This window comes from Megalobrama amblycephala, linkage group LG24, assembly GCF_018812025.1.
Source record: "Megalobrama amblycephala isolate DHTTF-2021 linkage group LG24, ASM1881202v1, whole genome shotgun sequence".
Lineage (NCBI taxonomy): Eukaryota > Metazoa > Chordata > Actinopteri > Cypriniformes > Xenocyprididae > Megalobrama > Megalobrama amblycephala.
The window spans coordinates 8,220,948-8,240,501 of NC_063067.1; the positions used below are offsets into that span (position 1 = coordinate 8,220,948).

At 33.9% G+C, this 19,554-nt stretch overlaps 1 protein-coding gene across 2 annotated transcripts; it reads left to right on the top strand.

Moving 5' to 3' along the window:
• Window positions 1-833: 833 nt before the first annotated feature.
• Window positions 834-17,982, top strand: gdap1l1 (ganglioside induced differentiation associated protein 1-like 1). 2 transcript variants are annotated; one of them, XM_048178837.1, is made up of 7 exons: window positions 834-1,351; window positions 6,013-6,205; window positions 10,888-11,061; window positions 13,101-13,195; window positions 13,341-13,455; window positions 14,923-15,161; window positions 16,620-17,982. In XM_048178837.1, exons 1-7 carry the CDS (start codon window positions 1,172-1,174, stop codon window positions 16,779-16,781), a joined length of 1,158 nt encoding a protein of 385 aa, XP_048034794.1. In that variant the 5' UTR covers window positions 834-1,171; the 3' UTR covers window positions 16,782-17,982. The 2 variants fall into 2 exon arrangements, with proteins under 2 accessions (XP_048034794.1, XP_048034795.1); XM_048178838.1 differs by lacking the exon at window positions 16,620-17,982 and having other exon boundaries at window positions 836-1,351; window positions 14,923-15,424.
• Window positions 17,983-19,554: the final 1,572 nt, after the last annotated feature.

The window sequence follows — 19,554 nt, forward strand, 5'->3', positions numbered from 1 at the left end:
AATATAGCCTTTGAAGCTGGTATGGCGTTAAAAAAGAAAGAAAGAAAGTTTTGTACTTATGAAATATTATAGCCTGCATATTTACAAGCATGTAAATTAAAACTTTGACTCTGACTCTACAAACAAATAAGTATATATATATATATATCAGCTTGAAACTAAAAACAGTATCAGTGTAAAATTAACACACACACACACACACACACACACACACACACACACACACACACACACACACACATATATATACATATATATATATATATATATTTGTGTGTGTGTGTATATATATATATATATATATATATATTAGTAAAATGGTTTGTCAGTCTTGGTCGAGTGGTTGTTGAACAGAGACCAGCTTGCTCTCACTGAATCATTATCTAAGCTGATAATGCTGACAGAGAAATCTGTATTAGCTCCACTTGAATTCACATGCGTGGAGGAAAACGGCGCCCTCTGCTGGTAGCTTTCTGGTATTGCGGTTGCCAGCTGTAGTTAAAGCAATATTCATTCTTTGTAAATCATCATTAAACAGAACAGACCACATCGTTTGAGACAAATATTTCACCATGGGTTTATATTGCAGTTTTTTTTTTATTTTTTTTTTTTATTGTATTAATAGTTCTTGAAATTTTTTTTTAAAGACCATTACTATACACCTCTTTTGATGGACATGTTTAAAATTTAAAATATGTATTAATATTATTTGTAATTATCTAAAGTAAAATACTGTTTAGAAGCTATAACCGTCCAAAGATTATATTTTTATATTAAAATGTACAAAAATCTGTACATTTAAAAATTTTTGAAAAATACTTCAATGTTGTTCAATTATTTTTTTTTTTACATGTCAGAGTCACTAAATCTTTTTGTAGAAAATGGCAAGCGTTTTTCAAATAGGCTAACCAGCATTAAAAAAACACAATTTTTCCTTTATGCATATTGAACTAGATGCTTATTTTGCATTAACCCTTCTACACATTTTTCGAGGACAATCAGAGAGTAAACGAGCAGGTCGAAAGTGCGGCTGAGGATGTCGTGTCGATGATGCCCCTGTTCGTGGTGCTGAAATCTCCATGCGCTCGTCCTCCCTCCATCTCTCCCCTCCCTCCTGCCCTCTCTCTCCCTCTCTCTCTGCTCCTCTCTCACACGCACAGAATCCTCTGTCATGGCGTCTTCCAACAATGTTACTCCCACCAACTGTAGCTGGTGGCCCATATCAGCCATGGACGAAGATGGCAAAATCACAGACGGAGAGGAGAGTCACGAGCCCACGATAGAACACAAGCCATACTCCAAAGACAGGCTCGTTCTGTATCACTGGACTCAGTCCTTCAGCTCTCAGAAGGTAAGAAAAACACAGCATGAAAATGGTGGGTGATTCTATACTATGCAGTGGGACCAGTAATGTCAGATAATATTGCGCTTTCTCTGGATGGACGCGTGTTTTATTGGCCTACCTGTCTGTAGCGTCCTTTATGAAGACATTACGAAACCTCAGCAGAAGATGGAACATTTTGACTTGACTAGCTCATCCCAGTATCATCGATCAGTTATATGCATAGTGTCTATCAGATTGATTTAGGAGCAAATAAATAGCGAATTTAACTGTATATGATGGGCATAAAGCTATTGTTGAAGAGTTGTGTGCTGCTTTGCTCTGGAGGATGATGGCACTCTAAATTATTCATTAAAATGAGGAAGCTTTGTGAAAAACAAACGGTGATTTCGTATTCTGCTGTCAACTGCTTCGTGCAAATTTCAGTCAGGGTCTTTTGTGTCCCTCATGAATGTGTATACAAGGACTTTAACAATTAAAACTGTCACCAACTTTTACTATGTGTTATTATATGCATTTTATATTAACATATCAGCAAAAAAAAAAAAGAGAGAATACATTTATTTTATTTTTAATGCGTTTGGCCAGTGGTTTTCATCATCTCCCTGCTGTATTATATTTTATAATTATTTTATTTATTTTTGAAATGTGTGTGTGTGTGTGTGTGTGTGTATATATATATATATATATATATATATATATATATATATATATATATATATATATGCACATTTTAATATAATAAATATATATAACATAAATAAATGCAATATACATTTACACAAACACACACTATTATATTTATGGATATGAAATATGATAGTATTTTATTTTTCCAAATCAAACTGTGCATATATATATATATATTTCTGTGCATTTTATGCATACTATGCATTTTAATAAATATGAATAAATACATTATTTATGAATACATACACTATACATTTCACACATACACAACCACATACTATATATGATAGATTTTTTTTCAGTTCAAACTGTGCATATTAATTATTGTTTTAAATATTTATATATTTTCAATGCATTTAATGCATTTATGCATATTATGCCTTTTTAATAAACATGAATAAATACATAATTTATAAATAAATACAAAATACATTTCACATTTACACATACACACACTATTATATACGTATATATTAAATATACCATATATGATAGAAATTTCTCAATTCAAACTGTGCATATATATATATATATATATATATATATATATATATATATATATATATATAAATTATGTTTTAAATATTTATATATATTTCAGTGCATTTAATGCATTTGTGCATATTTCTACATGTTATGCCTTTTAATAAACATGAATAAATACATAATTTATAAATAATTTATATATATATATATATATATATATATATATATATATATATATATATATATATATATATATATATATATTATGTTTTAAATATTTATATATATTTCAGTGCATTTAATGCATTTGTGCATATTTCTGCATATTATGCCTTTTAATAAACATGCATATATACATAATTTATAAATAAATACAATATACATTTCACACATTTACACAGACACACTATTATATACGTATATATATATATATATATATATATATATATATATATATATATATATATATATATATATACTATATATGATAGAATTTTTTTTTTCAAATCAAACTGTGCATATATATATATATATATATATATATATATATATATATATATATATATATATATATATATATATATATATATATATATATATAAGCGTTAGACTGTCTTTCTAGTAAACCCCTTGTCGCCTTGTAGTGTCATGACCTTGAGCACAAGGCTAGTATTGGCTAAATGGCTAAATATGACCGTCAACCCTTTTTTAAAGGCATTGCAATATTCCAACGTATATTAAATGTTAGTCGTAGCATGGGATGCCACAATGCATTTTATTAACACTTTTAGTCTCATAAAATGTTTATTCTAATAGAATATTTATTTTAAAAATTCACTGATTCAAAGTGCAAAAGTGCAAGGCCCCATATTTGGTGGAATGACGCACCAGGTGTCAGGCTCAGTATTTGTTGTGCAAGAAACGCCTCTCTCCACAGTCAGTCTGCTGTTCCTGTTTGCATAATTTGAATGAATGTCACGTGTTACCTAAGCTAAACCTGACTCCTGACAACAATATTAAATTGACCAAAACATTGGTGAGGCTCAGATCGCAAAGTGATTCATTTTGCTGATTACAGTAGTTACAGACTTGCATGGAAAGCTGAGCAAAAAATCAATGACCTGCCAAAATCCATCTCCTATTTACTTACCAGCCGACTGAGAAATACAGCTAAACATGGGAAAGCTTTACACCATTGAGTGTTTTTCTCTTGATGCTCCGGAGAAATTGACTGCCTTTTTATAGAAATATTAATTGGAGAACATTTATTGGGGATGAACATCAAAACAGCCCTGTCATCTCAGAAAACAGACCGGTGCTGCTGACCTTTCAATATCACTGCCTTGAGCCTTTGTTTTTGTGATGAATTGTATTGAATCAATGGATCTTCTTGATGAAGCTGTATAAAGTTCAGCTGTAATGCCGGCTGAGCCTTTTTCCAGTTGATTATTTTGTGTCTGTTCAGATCCAGACATTGCACAGTTGTTGTGAAGTGCTTCATCAGATGTGTCTATAGGCTTTGCAACACTTCCCAGTCCACGCTGAATATAGTCTGACATTCATTAGGCATTGCTCAAGCTGCTGATTGATGCTCTTGTCACTCATCAGTCAGCACTCCTTGTTTTATCTTGATCAATTAATCTGGTTTTGTAGAATGAGACTGGATTGTATCTTACTTTTAACCAGATCTGGAAGAAGACCAGATTCCTGGTGTATATTAAGACTTAAATCAAGATGTTCTCTTTAAATAGCTATCTAAATCACATTGTGTTGTTTAGCTGAATGCCAAAATGTCAGGATACAATACAATTTTCTGGATAGAGATAGCAAGTCTTTTTCCCATATTCCCATATTGCTATAGTTTCTATATGTATAGTTGCTATAGTTACTGCAGTAGATCTTTCAGTATTAGAAGAAAAGGTTCTATATAGCATCTTAAAGGGTTCTGTCAGGCGCTTCATATACTGTACCTTTTAGCGGTTCCCATCATAGGAACTTTAATTTTAATTCATTTTTAATTTTAATTCAATTTTATGAATTAATCAGCTTGTAAACATACTTTATCACTAGACAACAAAGTATTATACAATCGTTTAAGACATTTCTCCTAATATAGCACCTTTTTGGCATAAATGGTTCTATATACAGTAGAAGCCCATTGAATCTTTTTTCTAGTGTAGAAAGTCACTTTTTTTATACAAACAGGCAGTTTAAGCCTTGCATATTGTGAACAAGAAGAAAATTAGACCTACATAGCAATAAACAAGCAATCAGATGTTTTATTTAATCTAATTTCTAACAGCTGGCCAGCCAGACATTTAATTAAATCCTGAATGCCTTCAAAACTTGATTTACAATGATTGTTGAATAGATACAGTGTTGAAAAAAACAGTGTAGAAAATCTCTGAACTGGTTTGTGTTGCATAGCTGACATGAAGTGGGACCAAATGTCTCAGGCCACTGTGAGAATGCTTTTATTTAATACAATTTTCTTCATTACAGATTTATATTATCATCAAAGCATAGCATACTATTCAAAATGGAAAGCTGAACTGCAAAATTAAGAATTTCCTAGTATTTGATATTTAGTTTTAAAGGGGTGGTTGATTATGGTTTCACTTTTTTATCTTTAGTTAGTGTGTAATGTTGCTGTTTGAGCATAAACAACATCTGCAAAGTTACGACGCTCAAAGTTCAATGCAAAGGGAGATATTTTCTTTTACAGAAATCACTTTTTAAGGACTACAACAAATGGCTTGTAGGGACTACAACAAGCTTCTTCCCGGGTTAGTGACATCACTAACTTTAAAATTTACATAAACCCTGCCCCCGAGAACATGCAACAAAGTTGTTGTTACCATGCTTTACACCGGACTGCTTCACAAACGAAGGTCAATTCAACACTGGATTTGCACAAAAGATTAACATGACGGCACATGCTAGTCGATGAGTTGAATCAACTCCACAGCAACTACATACATTTATCCACTAAGCATTCAGAAACTTCCAGTTTCATTCTAAAAGTTGTAACTTCTTCCTGAGTCTCTCCATCAGTGTTGACTCCGGTTTGAACAATGTAAGGCTGAACGCTGTTACTGACAATCTTCATTTCAGCTGTGTGAGATTCTCCAGCTTTGTTGTTGTTGAGCAACAGAAGCACGAGCTGCTAAAGCTCCGCCCTCTTCTGGAAAGGGGGCCGGGAGCAGCAGCTCATTTGCATTTAAAGGGACACACACAAAAATGGCGTGTTTTTGCTTACACCAAAATAGGGGCAAATTTGACAAGTTATAATAAATGATCTGTGGGGTATTTTGAGCTGAAACTTCACAGACACATTCTGGGGACACCAGAGACTTATATTACATCTTGTGAAAGGGACATTATTGGACCCCATTAATGACAACATTTTCTTTGAATTTTAAACCTTTTTCGAAATTCTAAACATCTCAGGTCATAAGGCATCATGATGATGTCATGTGTGTGTTTTCTGGCAGGTGCGTCTGGTGATCAATGAGAAAGGGTTGCTGTGTGAAGAACGGGATGTCAGTCTGCCTCTCACTGAGCACAAGGAGCCTTGGTTCATGAGGCTCAACCTAGGGGAGGAAGTGCCAGTTTTCATCCACGGAGACACTATCGTCAGTGACTACAACCAAATCATTGATTATATAGAGACCAACTTTGTCGGAGGTATGGTTGACAAACCACTTATTCATGACTCATGCAGAAAGATACCTTGCTTGTTACTGTACCTAACACTCTATGGCAGGGGTGTCCAAACCTGCTCCTGGAGGGCCACTGTCCTATACAGATTTTAGCTTTAACTTGCTTCAACACACCTGCCTGGAAGTTACTAGTATGCCTAGGCTGTGTCTGAAATCACCCCCTATTCACTATTCCCTACATTACTCCACTAATATACTCCATTTGAAGGAGTGAATGAAAATGAGTGAGTGAATTCGGACACTGAGTGCGCTGGAAGGGCTGCCGCTTTTGCATAGTTTGTGCTTGCTGTTTAATAATAATTTTAAAGTAGCAGCTACAGTAGTAATGAAAAGATTTATCTTGAACTCTGTAATGGAAACTATGATTAGATAGATAGATAGATAGATAGATACAACTTTATTGTCATTGCAAAGTACAAGTACTCATCAACGAAATGCAGATTAGCATCTACCAGAAGTGCAAATAGTAGCATTGTGCAAATAGACAAAAGTGCAATTATAAAATATGTATCAACAATAATAAATAAATTGCTGAATACAACCCGAATTCCGGAAATGTTGGGACATTTTTTTAATTTGAATAAAATGAAAACTTAAAGACTTTCAAATCACATGAGCCAATATTTTATTCACAATAGAACATAGATAACATAAGTGTTTAAACTGAGAAATTTACAATTTTATGCACAAAATGAGCTCATTTCAAATTTGATGCCTGCTACAGGTCTCAAAATAGTTGGGACGGGGGCATGTTTACCATGGTGTAGCATCTCCTCTTCTTTTCAAAACAGTGTGAAGATGTCTGGGCATCGAGGTTATGAGTTTCTGGAGTTTTGGTGTGGAAATTTGGTCCCATGATATAGGTTTCCAGCTGCTGAAGAGTTTGTGGTCGTCTTTGACGTATTTTCCTCTGTAGGTGAAAGATCTAGACTGCAGGCACTCTTCTATGACAAAGCCATGCTGTTGTAATAGCTGCAGTATGTGGTTTTGCATTGTCCTGCTGAAATACACAAGGCCTTCCCTGAAATAGACGTCATCTGGAGGGAAGCATATGTTGCTCTAAAACCTTTATATACCTTTCAGCATTCATAGTGCCTTCCAAAACATGCAAGCTGCCCATACCGTATGCACTTATGCACCCTCATACCATCAGAGATGCTGGCTTTTGAACTGAACACTGATAACACGCTGGAAGGTCTCCCTCCTCTTTAGCCCGGAGGACACGGCGTCTGTGATTTCAAACAAGAATGTCAAATTTGGACTCGTCTGACCATAGAACGCTTTTCCACTTTGAAACAGTCCATTTTAAAGGCCCCGGTATACTTCAAACAAAATCGAAGAACGAACTGATGTGACGTCATTTTGAACAAAATCAGGCCAAAACAAAGTTGTTTTGTGTTCTTTTTGGAAGTTCGAAACTTTCAGGAAAAGTTTGTTCCAGCTGCAAAACACCTTTGTACTACCATTGGTCGGTGACGATAACGTAATAGGGGGTGTGCGCTGAGGCTTCGCCTTCACTCGCGTGGACCGCGTCTCTGACTCATTTGATCTATTGAGTTTTGTTGAGGTAAGATCTCTGCGGGTGAAAACATGAACACATTGGATAGCCGCTTTATAGTACAAAATGAAGTTGTGCTTGTAAAAAGATGAAGCACTAACACTGTTTTTCATGTTTAATACTGTAAAACTGCTTGATTTTAAGCAGTCCATTGAATAAAGTGCTATATGAAGACGTGACGTGACTGGAGTGCTGATTTGCAGAGCTCGTGCTAACATTCCCATGCTGTTATGATTAGACGCTTTTCTTATGCTTTCTATAATAAATGCTAACTGTTTTCTCATTTTTCTTGTGTTTATTTTGTTACTGAGAAGAAAGTGCACATATTTACATAATCATCTAACCGTCGATCTCAGCAGTGTGGGCGGTGTCAGATGTTCGTTTACAGTATATCGCTGGTCACGCATTTCGAACTTCGTTTTACTCCTAAACGAAGAACGAAAAAGAAGTTCGTTTGAAGTAAACCGGAGCCTTAAATGAGCCTTGGCCCACAGGACACGACAGCGCTTCTGGACCATGTTCACATATGGCTTCTTTTTTGCATGATAGAGCTTTAGTTGGCATCTGCAGATGGCACGGCGGATTGTGTTTACCGACAGTGGTTTCTGGAAGTATTCCTGGGCCCATTTAGTAATGTCATTGACACAATCATGCCGATGAGTGATGCAGTGTCATCTGAGGGCCTGAAGACCACAGGCATCCAATAAAGTTCTTCGGCCTTGTCCCTTACGCACAGAGATTTCTCCAGTTTCTCTGAATCTTTTGATGATGTTATGCATCGTAGATGATGAGATTTGTAAACCTTTGCAATTTGACGTTGAGGAACATTGTTTTTAAAGTATTCCACAATATTTTTACGCACTCTTTCACAGATTGCCCATCTTTAGAGACTCTGCCTCTCTAAGACATCCCTTTTATAGCTAATCATGTAACAGACCTGATATCAGTTAACTTAATTAGTTGCTAGATGTTCTCCCAGCTGAATCTTTTGAAAATTTATGGCTTTTTCAGCCATTTGTTGTCCCCGTGCCAACTTTTTTGAGACCTATAGCAGGCATCAAATTTTGAAATGAGCTCATTTAGTGGATAAAAGTGTAAATTTTCTCCATTTAAACTTTTGTTACGCTATCTATGTTCTATTGTGAAATGATTTGAAAGTCTTTGTTTTCATTTTATTCAAATTTAAAAAACGTCCCAACATTTCCGGAATTCAGGTTGTAATAAATATATACCTCAAAAAGAGAAAGTTAAAAAAAGTATATAGATCCATTTAGTAGTATAAACCTAGCGGTGTAATGTAGAGTTCAATAGGGTGATGGTTGACGGGAAGAAGCTGGCCCTAAGTGTGGATGCTCATGTATCTCTTCCCAGACGGGAGCAATTTAAACATTTTATGGTTGGGATGAGAGGATTCTCTTATGATTTTATGAGCTCTGCACAAACACCATCTGTGGTGAAGATGTTCAATTGCTGGTAATTGAGTGCCAATGATTCGTTGGGCAGTATTCACCACCTTTTGCAGGGCTTTCCTTTCACTAGCCATGCAGCTGCCATACCACACTGTGAGGGAATTGGTCAGAATACTCTCAATAAGTATTTTGATTTTTTTTTTTTTTTTAATAAATCATAATTATCTATACATAAACAGAATTATATAACTGTAAACAATTTGAAATAAATAAATAATTGCAGTTTAAAGAGATCTATTACAACTATGTCAGATAAAGTTGATCTGTAAACATTGGTTTGTGTTTCTCTGAAGTCCTTTTAATTCTAACAGTGCAATTATTTGTTGCCATATGTGTGTATAAAGTTAAAGGCCCGTGTAAGCAATACAAGCACTAAATCACCATCATTGTAGTGCACTATATTTTTTCTCACACAGTTATGACTATGTGTCATTTTGAATGTCTTCACAGTTTGTGTGTGGGAGTGTTTTCACTGAAGTGTTTTCTGATCCAAGATCACTCACTCAGTGAGAAGAGCTGAGCATGATCACTCAATCGCTCAATGGTCTTAAAGAGATTGAAACAGAGACTTCTGCACTATATTTGACATTTTAGAGTGTCCAGACACAAATTTATTACCAAAATAATTTGTCATAAAACTGTTGCATGTGTTTGAAATTAAACTTGATTTTTATTTTGATCACTGGCTGTTTGACTAATATTTTCACATTATATCTTTGACCAAATATATATTGAAACTTATAAAATAAAAGAAAGAAATTGTTTTTAAAAAATTAAATTCAAATTGAGTCTATATGTTATATGTTTCAGGCTAAAGTAAATGCAAAAGTTTAATATTTAGTGCACTGCAAACTCTAAAATAAAGCCTAATACACTCAAAAAAAAACAAAACAAAAAAACTGTAAAAATAGGGCACAATATACTGTATTAATTTGATAGAATTTTCTGTATTTATTTTTTTTACAGGTGTTTTCCCTGTATTTTGAATTTTGAACTCCACTGCATTGTGTTTTAGTGTTAATGTAAATGTCTGTAAAATTACTGGATAATGTCCTGGTCATTTTCTGCCAGTACATTATCCATTTTTTCTTACGGATTTCTTTTACAGTGTACGCTGAATGTATAAATATAAAGAAGTCACTTGGTATTTTGTTGTCCTCAAGATATTAGAAATTTGTTTGCATGAAATATCTTTGACACAAAATTGACCTTGCTGCTGTTTAGAATCTCAATGCACCTAAAGCCTCATGTTTTATGTTATATTTTAAAATTGAACATGATATCTGTAGTTTTTTATGAAATATTTTTTAAGACCATGCCATGTGATTTTATTTAGAGGAGACTCTAAAATGCTAACTGATGTTTATTCACATCTCCAAAGCATCCGTTCAGTCTATTATCTCTTTTGTCTTGGGCTACGTTCACACTGCAGGCAAAAGTGGCCCAAATCTGATATATTTGCTCACATGTGCCTCAGATCTCTCCATTCATGTTCGGTCTAACCCTGCACACATTCACACCTCTCCAGCCAGGATATACTGTATGACCAGATCAGAAGATTCATGGGTATATTTATGTATATCAAAATACTTTGTGTATGTGTGTTCTTTTTTCTTTCAGACACAGTAGCCCAGCTGATTCCGGATGAAGGCACTCCATTGTATGCAAGGGTACAGCAGTACCGTGAGCTGCTGGACGGACTGCCCATGGATGCTTACACACATGGATGCATCCTGCATCCTGAACTCACAATTGACTCCATGATCCCAAAGTACGCCACTGCTGAAATACGTAGTAAGTGATGCTACAATTCAGTGCACCGTGATTTCCTACTGTAAAAAAAATATATATAATAATAATTGCAAAGAATGTCCTTTCTGTGGTGAAAATCAAGTTTTAATGTTGTTTATATGTCTATGTGGTGTTTTTAATATGCTTTCAGACAAATCATGTGCAAATTCATCAGTCAACAACATTGCTGAGTATTTCTCCTTAAAACTGCAGTGATCTAAAGACGCGGTTTGAAATCGCTGGTGTTTCTGACGTCACAAACTACCTTGTTACCAATCACGTCGACATGCCGGCAGGCTTTAGCATATCATTAACTATGACTGATCTGAAGCAGTTGAGTCTCAAGAGAAGCCAGGTTATCCCGGTATTTTTTTATTTTTTTTATTTGAAAAATCGGGTAGATTAAGCAATATAGTAGGTGTATATTGTATATAACAATATTATGATTAACTATATGCGTTTCTCCACTGACCTTAAGGTGTTCAAAGCATTTCTAAGGATAGTAATTTTTAGAAGACAGCTGTCTGACTCGCGAACGAGAACATGTTTGTGTAACATTATCAACACATTATTAGCTGTTTGATAACATAGTCAAGCAAAAGTCTAATCATATTAATTACTGTTATGTGACTGACGTTGTAAAAAGCGATACCGTCGTGCAGCGTTTACCTCAGTAAGTTGACCGAGTGGCTCTCTGAGCTGGCATGAGCATATTCATAGATCCGCCTATACTAAATGAGGGAGGGGTGTAGAGTTACATTCAAGCTGTTTTAAGGCATTAAGAATTTAAATATGTAATTTTGGTGATCAAAGATGAGTTTTAAGGGATAAAATTATTGACTACAGGGGGACTTTAAATATGTATAATTAGGCGATGAATGGGCATTAGTGATGAACACCTGCTGTTAACAAGCAGAATAACTGAAGAAAAGATAATCCTCCTCTGCTGAGATCTTGAGAGATATGATGTCTTCAGGTGATTTTATCTAAGACTGTGACTGAAGTCAGTTGCAGTTCTTGTGTTTCTCTTTTCTTCATTGATTCTGCTTGTTAACAGCAGGTGTTCATCACTAAAGCTCAATCATCACTTAATGAGATAATTAAGCGATTAATTAACTTTAACTCTGCTTCAGTGTTACTTTAACACTATTTAGAGAGGGCCCATATGTATTCCGAGCAGAGTTGATTTAACTCTGGCGATTTTGCTGTGTGCCTTTAGAAGCTCAGGTTGCTTTAGAAACAGTTGGTGTTCTGAGACACGTGCTTACTACTGACTATAAGTAATTTTTTTTAATTACATGTCAACTTATTCTACTATCACCTAACCTAACAGTCTGCTTATACTCTAATGACAGTTAGATGACATTATATTGACCAAAAAAATAAAGTGTTAACCAAACCCCTTTTTGGAATCTTTATTTTTAAGTGTGTAGAAAGCAAAATCTGCTTAGTCTGGGAATCCTTTTATTTATCAGATTTCATGTTTTAAAGCAAATTGCTGTCTCAAATGCCTGTAAAGTGACATCCTCTCACTAAAATGCTCTAATGCTGGCCTGTTTATTCAGAGTTCATCGATATTCAATCCTCTGTAAACCCACACTGCTCACCTATTACATAATGCGCCAGTACAATGTAAATCAGGCCAAAGAGCTGATCCAGCCAATGTATTGCAGCATAATAAATTGTCATGGAAACCCAGCATAATTGCAAATAAATCTCTTTTATGGTTTATAACTTGGAAGGGGTCCCTATGATAGGTGTTTTTTATCACAGTCACTGCTTTGATTTTATGTGTAAAGTCTTATTAAATCTCTTAATTACTTGTCAGGAACATTAAAACTTTGCAGAAAAAAAGTGCCAGTTCACAGTGTGCCACCTGACAGTTACAGTATTAACTACTGTACACATAACTCATCATGAAGGAATTTCTAAGGCTACAAGACCTGGATAACTTTACAGATTTCTGGGGTTTTACAATGTAAATATGTAACCAGATGAAAGCTCTCTTACTGACGTAGACATTCTGGTCTGATTTCCTTCAGGACATTTGGCCAATGCAGCATCTGAACTGATGAAGTTGGACCATGAGGAACCCCAACTGACAGAGCCATACCTCTCCAAGCAGAAAAAGCTCATGGTAAGCTAGAAGTTTAACTGCATACATGTTGCATAACGTAATTTGAATGGATGCTTAGCTGAAATATGAGATAATACTGCAGTCATATCTTAGTCTGCATATAAAATAATAGCTTGTCCTGGTCTTGAATACTTACAATTTCTAGGCAAAAATCTTGGACCACGACAATGTGAACTACCTGAAAAAAATTCTTGGAGAGTTGGGAATGGTACTAGACCAAGTAGAGGCAGAGCTGGAAAAAAGAAAACTGGAATATCAAGGTGTGTTATCTGTTTTTTTTTTCTTTCCCATTCATTTCAACAAATAAAATAAATAATAAATAAAAAAAATAAGATTAAATTTTTTATATATATATAGTACAGTCCAAAAGTTTGGAACCACTAAGATTTTTAATGTTTTTAAAAGAAGTTTCGTCTGCTCACCAAGGCAACATTTATTTAATTAAAAATACAGTAAAAAACAGTAATATTGTGAAATATTATTACAATTTAAAATAACTGTTTTCTATTTGAATATATTTCACAAAGTAATTTATTCCTGTGATGCAAAGCTGAATTTTCAGCATCATTACTCCAGTCTTCAGTGTCACATGATCCTTCAGAAATCATTCTAATATGCTGATCTGCTGCTCAAGAAACATTTAATGTGTACAATTGTACAAAATATTTGTGTACAATATTTTTTTTCAGGATTATTTGATGAATAGAAAGTTCAAAAGAACAGTGTTTATCTGAAATCTAATCTTTTGTAACATTATAAATGTCTTTACTGCCACTTTTGATTGATTTAATGCATCCTTGCTGAATAAAAGTATTCATTTCTTTAATTTCTTTTCAAAAAAATAAAAATAAAAATTCTTACTGACCCCAAACTTTTGAACGGTAGTGTATAATGCTACAGAAGCTTTGTATTTCAGATAAATGCTGTTCTTTTGAACTTTCTATTCATCAAGGAATCCTGAAAAAAAAAGTACACAACTGTTTTCAACATTGAAAATAATCATAAATGTTTATTGAGCAGCAAATCAGCATATTAGAATGATTTCTGAAGGATCATGTGACACTGAAGACTGGAGTAACGATGCTGAAAATTCAGCTTTGCATCACAGGAATAAATTACTTTTTCAAATATATTTAAATAGTACACAGTTATTTTAAATTGTAATAATATTTCACAATATTACTGTTTTTTGCTGTATTTTTAATTAAATAAATGTAGCCTTGGTGAGCAGACGAAACTTCTTTTAAAAACATTAAAAATCTTAGTGGTTCCAAACTTTTGGACTGTACTGTAATTATATATATATATATATATATATATATATATATATATATATATATATATATATATATATATATATATATATATATATATATATATATATAAACATAAAAAATAATCACCTTATTTAATAAACTTATTTTAACCTATTTTATGATTTATTTTATTAAAGCAAAGCATTAATAAAAATTAAATAAAAATATAACAAATGTTACTTTATTTAAAACAAGTTTATTTTTATTTCATTGCGTTTTATTGATAAAAAAAAAATACAAACTATTTTTAAACATGATCTGGATTTTTCTTTGTCATTTTATTCCTGTAAATCACAAGAATTAATTTGTTAGTCTGTATTCATTTACATTAGAAATATTAGCTTTGAGAACCGCTGTTTCTGATCTTACTTTTTCAAGAACATCTACAAGTTGTCTTTCCTGTCTACACAGGTCAAAAATGTGAATTGTGGCTTTGTGGACCTACTTTTACACTAGCTGATATTTGTCTTGGAGCCACATTGCACAGGCTCAAGTTCTTGGGACTCTCAAGGAAATACTGGGAGGACGGGAGCCGGCCGAACCTGCAGTCGTTTTTTGAGCGGGTGCAGAAGCGCTACGCTTTCCGCAAGGTGTTGGGGGACATCCACACGACCCTGCTCTCTGCGGTTCTACCCAATGCATTCCGAATGGTAAAAAAGAAGCCCCCGTCCTTCTTTGGGGCGTCCTTCTTAATGGGCTCTCTCGGGGGGATGGGCTATTTTGCCTATTGGTTTTTAAAAAAGAAATATATGTAGTGAATGTGCTCTTGTAGTGTTTTGTGTCTGTGTATCTGTGTGATGTTCGAACTTTTCGGTAACACTGTTTTACGAGAGCAGGAAAATCAAGACAATATACAGAGATTAACACTATTACTTACTTGGGTGAATACTTAAATAAATATATAATGAGAACATTCCAAGACTAGGAATTCTTCTTAACAGCACCTTCTCTGGTAATTGATGCCTTCATTTTTTTATGATTTACTGGTTTATTTTATTCATATTAGGCTTGCATACTGCATAACTATATTATGTTGTTCTGTCCAGATTTTAAACACTACACACTCTGACATTTAGTTCACCTGTATTTGATTATAAGGTATAGCACAACAGCCAAATAAACTTTAAGTGTTATAAACTTAAATCCCAAATAATGTTTATTAAAAGGTGCAATAAGCAATTTCTGAGAAAGGCCCTGTCCCAAATTTCACACTTCATATGCACTTGCAGTCTTACATTGGCCACCAAATGCAGCATAGTGTCCCATTTGTCATTTTAGGTATCAGAAAGGTGCTCGTTAACACCCCCTTTGCAGCTGATATCCGCCCTAGATGCACACTTTTGCTGAGCCCGCAAGTCCGCAAGCATTATATCACAAAAGTGTGGACTCAGATTGCAAGGACTTAGGGTTCAGTTTGAGACAGGGCCAAACACTGTTGATATTTGAAATCAACCCAAACAAACACACCCCTTCTTCATTGTTCCGCCCCCAAAATGCACAAACATGCAATGGAAGTGAGTGGATGTCTCTTTATCATAGCTGAAGCGAAGCAAAATAAAGCAAAGATAACGAACCAATGACAAAAAAATTAACTTTCAGTACACAAGTATATGGAAGTAAGAGTTGGTTGTTAGCAGAGTTCCCAATTGCTGCTCAAAACTAGCCCAATCGCGTTTCAGGGGGGGTCTCCCGGTAAAAATCGATCACATTCCTGGGCCTAAATATCATGTTATTATAGTTATACTGCAACAGCGTTAAAGTAGCCCAATTCTGTGGGAAAAATCGCGGACTTGGCAACACTGGTTGTTAGTCACCAGCAGCACACCAGCTCCAGACAAACAATGACACTCAAAACCGTCCTGTTACAATTGCTAACATTACATCATCTTGGTTCTATGAAACAGCAAAACCAATGTTACTCACGTATGAAGCAGAAACAACGGCAACCTCAGAGTCTATTTTCAGGCCTTCCCGTTTAGGTCTCTCTAGCGCTGGAAAGCTTTTCTAATATTACCGCGGGTCCTAAAGCTCATGTCTGATTATAACCCTTCATTTTTCAGTGGTATTCCTCTGACATTTTCTTTTTTGTAATGTCTCTTTTTCTACAGTCTTTCTTCAAATCTCCCTCTTACTCACTCTCTCTCCTCCCCCATCATGAGTGGACACGCCCCCTACTGCTGATTGGCTACAAGTGTGTTGTGGTGCTCGGTCCGATCCACTTTCAACAGCGTTTCTCAGAAATCGCTTACTGCACCTTTAAAGTACCCTGAATTCTTAATTAAGCATCTTTTTTTGTATTATCGGCCACTGACAGGTTTCCAAACACTTTGCACTTAAAAGACTCAAAATTTTGAGACTATTCTGCCAAACTTGTCAGCATTGTCATTCACTTTTTAGTGCAGATCACGGCACATTTACGCCATTCATTAGCAGAATCCAACACATCGCAATTTTCAGTGCTAGCAAACATTTCACAGACCCAAATTTACAGAATATTACACATCTTACCAAGAATGCAAAAACAGAAAACACTAAAGAGAACAGAATGTGTTCCTCATATAAGACTGCCAATCTAAGCATTTTCTTTCCTATGTAATTTTTTTTTTTTTTTTAATTATCACTAGCAAAAGTCTACTAAACCACAGGATGAGTAAAGTTTGTGTCTTGAAATGTAGGTGGTGTAGAAATGTGAATGTGAAATGCCAGTTCTGAGTGTAAAAGATACTGGGACATTTGGTATGAAAACACAAACACTGTTATATTCAGTAGAAAAACTAGGCTTATAATAAAAATCAAATGGTCATTTAAACTAGTAGGTTATATCTATTTTTAAGCATGCAACTGTTTGATGCAATGGGTTTATAACCAAAGACAATGACAGTTTTTCTTTCTTTGTAAGTTTTCAGTAATGTTCAGAAAAAAAGAAGAGTTTGTGTACATTCTTCTTAAGTCAATTTAATTTGACTTACAAAAAACTGTGAAACACCATTAAATGTTTGCCAGCAAACACAATAATATAACGGAATTATATACATTATATGAGAGTTCTGTATCGCCTCACACACAAGCCATATACAACTGTGCAGATGTATTAATACTCTATTATTATTTCATTTTATGTACTGCTGTTAGTCATTTTCAATACTATAACTACAACAAATGTACAGTACGTCTGAGAATATCTCAACACCTCGAATCTCACATAGAAATACACTTAATCTGGAATGTTTGATATAAATTGCCATAAGTGGCGATCCCTACTCTAAAATGGAATGACTGGAAGTTAAATTATTGAAAAATATATTGATGTCTGTGGTCATTAGACTTCACAATAAATTATTTTATTTTGTAATTTTTATTTTTATATTTTTAAAATATGCATTTATTTACAGTGCTTTCTAAGATGTTTGTTCATGAGCCTTAATTTGTTCAGTTGCCATCGATTTCAATAAATGAAAATGCTTACCTTAACCTCTTCGTATGGTCTGTGTGCAGCACCAGCTAGATATAGAAATATCTAATTTATTACAACAGCTGATGAATCAGTGAAACCAATGTTGTTGTTTTTTTTTAAGAAATACATTGGATTCTGAGCATTTCTGTAGCTCAAATAGTAGAGCATAGTGCCAAGGTTTGATGCATGAATTGCTAAAAATGTATCTTTAATGCAATTTAAATCGCTTAAAGGGATAGTTCACCCAAAAATGAAAATTATCCCATGATTTACTCACCCTCAAGCCATCCTTAGGTGTATATGACTATCTTCATTTAGACTAACACAATCGTACGGAAGAGGATTAGGGCCAAGCAATAATAAAAAAATAAAACCATCTCGAGATTAAAGTTGTTAAATTTCGAGAAAAAAGTCTAAATAAAATGTTGAGAATAAACTCATTAAATTATGAGAAAAAAACTCGTTAAATTTCAAGAAAAAAGTCGAGATAAAATGTTGAGAATAAACTCGTTAAATTACGAGAAAAAAACTCGTTAAATTTCAAGAAAAAAGTCGAGATAAAATGTTGAGAATAAACTCGTTAAATTACGAGAAAAAAACTCGTTAAATTTCAAGAAAAAAGTCGAGATAAAATGTTGAGAATAAACTTGTTAAATTACGAGAAAAAAACTTGTTAAATTTCAAGAAAAAAGTCGAGATAAAATGTTGAGAATAAACTCGTTAAATTACGAGAAAAAAACGTGTTAAATTTCAAGAAAAAAGTCGAGATAAAATGTTGAGAATAAACTCGTTAAATTACGAGAAAAAAACTCGTTAAATTTCAAGAAAAAAATTGAGATAAAATGTTGAGAATAAACATTAAATTACGAGAAAAAAACTCGTTAAATTTCAAGAAAAAAGTCGAGATAAAATGTTGAGAATAAACTTGTTAAATTACGAGAAAAAAACTCGTTAAATTTCAAGAAAAAAGTCGAGATAAAATGTTGAGAACAAATTCGTTAAATTACGCGAATAAATTTGTTCATTTAATGACTATTCTCAACATTTTATCTCGACTTTTTTCAAAATTTCAAAATTTAACGTAATTTAACAACTTTTTTCTCGTAATTTAATGACTTTATTCTCAACATTTTATCTCGACTTTTTTCACGTAATTTAACAACTTTAATCTCGAGATGGTTTTATTTTTTTATTATTGCTTGGCCCTAATCCTCTTCCGTACAATTGGCATTACATTTAAAATATAAATATATATTTATATATTAATATAATATATATTAATAATATATAATATATGGGTTTGAAGCCCAAAATAAATGCATCCATCCATCATTAAAAATAATCCATACAGCTCTAGGGGTTAAAAAAAAGCCTTCTGAAATGAAGCGATGGGTTTTTGTAAGAAAAATATCCATATTTAAAACTTTATTAAGTAAAATAACTAGCTTCCAGCAGATGGCCGTACGCATCGGCAGAAGAGTGAACTCTGACCCGACGCATGACACAATGACGAACGCCAAGCTCTATTTGTTTGAACTGAGAGGCGTCTAAGCTTACAATACTCCTACATCCTGCTTCATACATCAGGT

What these genes read in the sequence shown, in the direction of transcription:
- gdap1l1 (XM_048178837.1), top strand. Translation starts at nt 1,172, where the DNA reads ATGGCGTCTTCCAACAATGTTACTCCCACCAACTGTAGCTGGTGGCCC. An exon ending in CGCCACTGCTGAAATACGTA is followed by an intron (nt 11,062 to 13,100) that starts GTAAGTGATGCT and finishes GATTTCCTTCAG; the next exon opens with GACATTTGGCCAATGCAGCA. An exon ending in CCAAGCAGAAAAAGCTCATG is followed by an intron (nt 13,196 to 13,340) that starts GTAAGCTAGAAG and finishes TACAATTTCTAG; the next exon opens with GCAAAAATCTTGGACCACGA.